This window comes from Neovison vison, chromosome 4 (assembly GCF_020171115.1).
Source record: "Neovison vison isolate M4711 chromosome 4, ASM_NN_V1, whole genome shotgun sequence".
Taxonomy (NCBI): Eukaryota; Metazoa; Chordata; class Mammalia; order Carnivora; family Mustelidae; genus Neogale; species Neogale vison.
Window position 1 is genome coordinate 14,822,257 of NC_058094.1, and position 2,594 is coordinate 14,824,850.

At 39.0% G+C, this 2,594-nt stretch overlaps 1 protein-coding gene across 1 annotated transcript; it reads right to left on the bottom strand.

The window, feature by feature from the left end:
- Positions 1–242: 242 nt before the first annotated feature.
- LOC122905516 (60S ribosomal protein L32-like) lies at positions 243–705 on the bottom strand. Its single transcript, XM_044247083.1, has one exon. It carries the CDS (start codon positions 657–659, stop codon positions 252–254), a length of 408 nt encoding a protein of 135 aa, XP_044103018.1. The 5' UTR covers positions 660–705; the 3' UTR covers positions 243–251.
- Between the last annotated feature and the right edge of the window lie 1,889 nt (positions 706–2,594).

The following is a 2,594-nucleotide window of genomic DNA, read 5'->3' on the forward strand; positions in this document are numbered from 1 at the left end:
TTATTGCCCCCAAATCCTCTGTGCTTCACCTATTCATGCCTCCTCTCCAATACCTCCTAGCAAGCACTAGTGTTTTTATTGTCTCTGTAGTTTTTCCTTTTTCAGAATGCCATATAGTTGGAATCATACAGTCTGTACCTTCTCAGATTAGTTTCTTTCACCTAGTGCAATGTATTTCAAGTCCTGAATGTCTTTATTTTTTGTAGTTTTATGGTTTTATTAACACAAATATGATGTGCAGAACAAGCTGTCTATTCATTTTCTTCACTGCACAGCCTGGCGTTGGGATTGGTGACTCTGATTGCCAGCTGGGCTGCTCTTTCCACAATAGCTTTGCGGTTCTTGGAGGAGACGTTGTGAGCAATATCTGCATAGTAAGATTTGTTGCACATCAGCGGCACTTCAAGCTCCTTGACGTTGCGCACTAGGAACTTCCTAAAGCCACTGGGCAACATGTGCTTTGTCTTCTTGTTGCTCCCGTAACCAATGTTGGGCATCAAGATCTGGCCCTTGAATCCTCTGCGCACCCTATTGTCAATGCCTCTCGGCTTCCGCCAGTTGCGCTTAATTTTGACAAATCGGTTTGACTGGGGCCAGATGAACTTCTTGGTCCTCTTTTTAACGATCTTGGGCTTCACCAAAGGTCTGAGGACAGCCATGATGCCCAGTAACAGATGGCTGCCACCTCCGCAGGCAGCGCCGAGGAAGAGAGCCCTGAATGTCTTTTAATGGCATGATAGCTCAGTGCTTTTTAGCGCTGAATAGTATCCCATTGTCTGGACGCATCAGTTTTTTTTAATCCATTCACTTACCAGAGGGCATCTTGGTTGCTTCCAAGTTTGGGCAATTATAAATAAAATTGCTACAAACAATCATGTGCAGGTTTGTGCGGACATAAGTTTTCTAACTCCTTTGGGTAAGTACCAAGGAGCATAATTATGTTTAACTTTGTAAGAGAGTGCTAAACTGTCCTCCAACATGACTGTACTATTTTGTGCTCCCACCAGCAGTAAAGTAGATACCCTGTTGCTCCACATTCTCACCAGCATTTGGGGTTTCCAATGTTTGGGATTTTAGCCATTCTAATAAATGTATAATGTCTCATTGTCTTAATTTGTAATTCTTAAATATATATGATTTCACATGCCTATTTGTTATTTATATAGCTTCTTTAGTAAGATATTTGTTCAATATTTTTTACCCTTTTTTTAAATTGGGTTGCTTGTTTTCTTATTTTGAATTCTATATTTGGAAAATTTTCAGTCCTTATTACTATTATTTCTTCAAATATTTTTTCTGTGCCCCAATCCTACTTTACTTTAGGGACTCTATTTACATGTATATTAAGCTGTTTAAAGTCATTCTACAGTTCACTGATGTTTTGCTCATTTCTTCAGACTTTTTTTTCTCTCTGTTCATTTTGAATGAAGACATTACATGTCTTCAAGTTCACTAATGTTTTCTTCAGCAATGTGTACTCTTCCAATCATCCTATCCAGTGTAATTTTTTTCACCTCAAACATTGTATTTTTCATCTCTAGAGCTTTAATTTGGTCTTTGTTTATATCTACCAAGTGTAAGGTAGTTTAGAAGAAAATCAACGGAAACCCAAAGGAGCAGACTTTAGGTTAAGCTTCTAAAAAACTATTCCTAGTCTTTTTTTTTTTCCCCAATTTATTTATTTTCAGAAAAACAGTATTCATTATTTTTTCACCACACCCAGTAGAGAATTTGGGTAAATTGGAAGGGGAGGTGAACCATGAGAGACTATTCCTAGTCTTTAGGGTCACAATACCTCTGCTCTGATTTGAGAATTTCCATTAACAATATGAGAAATTGCCAAGTTGAGAAGCTGCTCACCACAGAACCAAGTTGCATAGGCTGTACTCAAGAAAGTTGTTACCCCCACTGTAGAAAATCTCTGATTCAGGGGAGGACTACTGATGCACTATATTGCCTAGGCTATAATCCACACCCGGAAAATAGACACCTAACCCCATCCTTTCCTTATCCAGCTCCAAGTCTATGTCTCATGCAAATGCTATGGATTGGGATAACTTAAATCATATCTCTACCCAGAGCCACAAGAGAGGCTAAAAATGCAGTTTTTGGTGTCACAGTTTCTGAAATATGGAAGACATTCTAGAAGAAAGAATGAATGAGTGCTGAGCAAGTCAGTCCCTATATCTTCCACAGTTTCATAGTATGGATAAGGAAATGCAGAAAGACAGATTCTGAACCTTTGATCAGGCTGCATATAATTAGGGAAGACCTGCAGCCTGTTCTTTTTTTCCCTTCTTCTTCTTGGTCATTTGAGTCAGTCAATATATCACTTTTGGGCTTAAGCCCATATCAATTATGTTTTCATCACTTGCTAGAGTCCTAATTAATACAAATTTTAAGGTTCCTTAAAACTCTAGTGTCCTTTGATTCATTTTCTTTTGCTCAAGAAATTTACCAGCAATGATTTTGGTGGCAAGGAAATATGATCTTAAACAGGAGAAACCTGGATCAAAACTGAATAACCGGGGCGCCTGGGTGGCTCAGTGGGTTAAGCCGCTGCCTTCGGCTCAGGTCATGATCTCAGGGTCCTG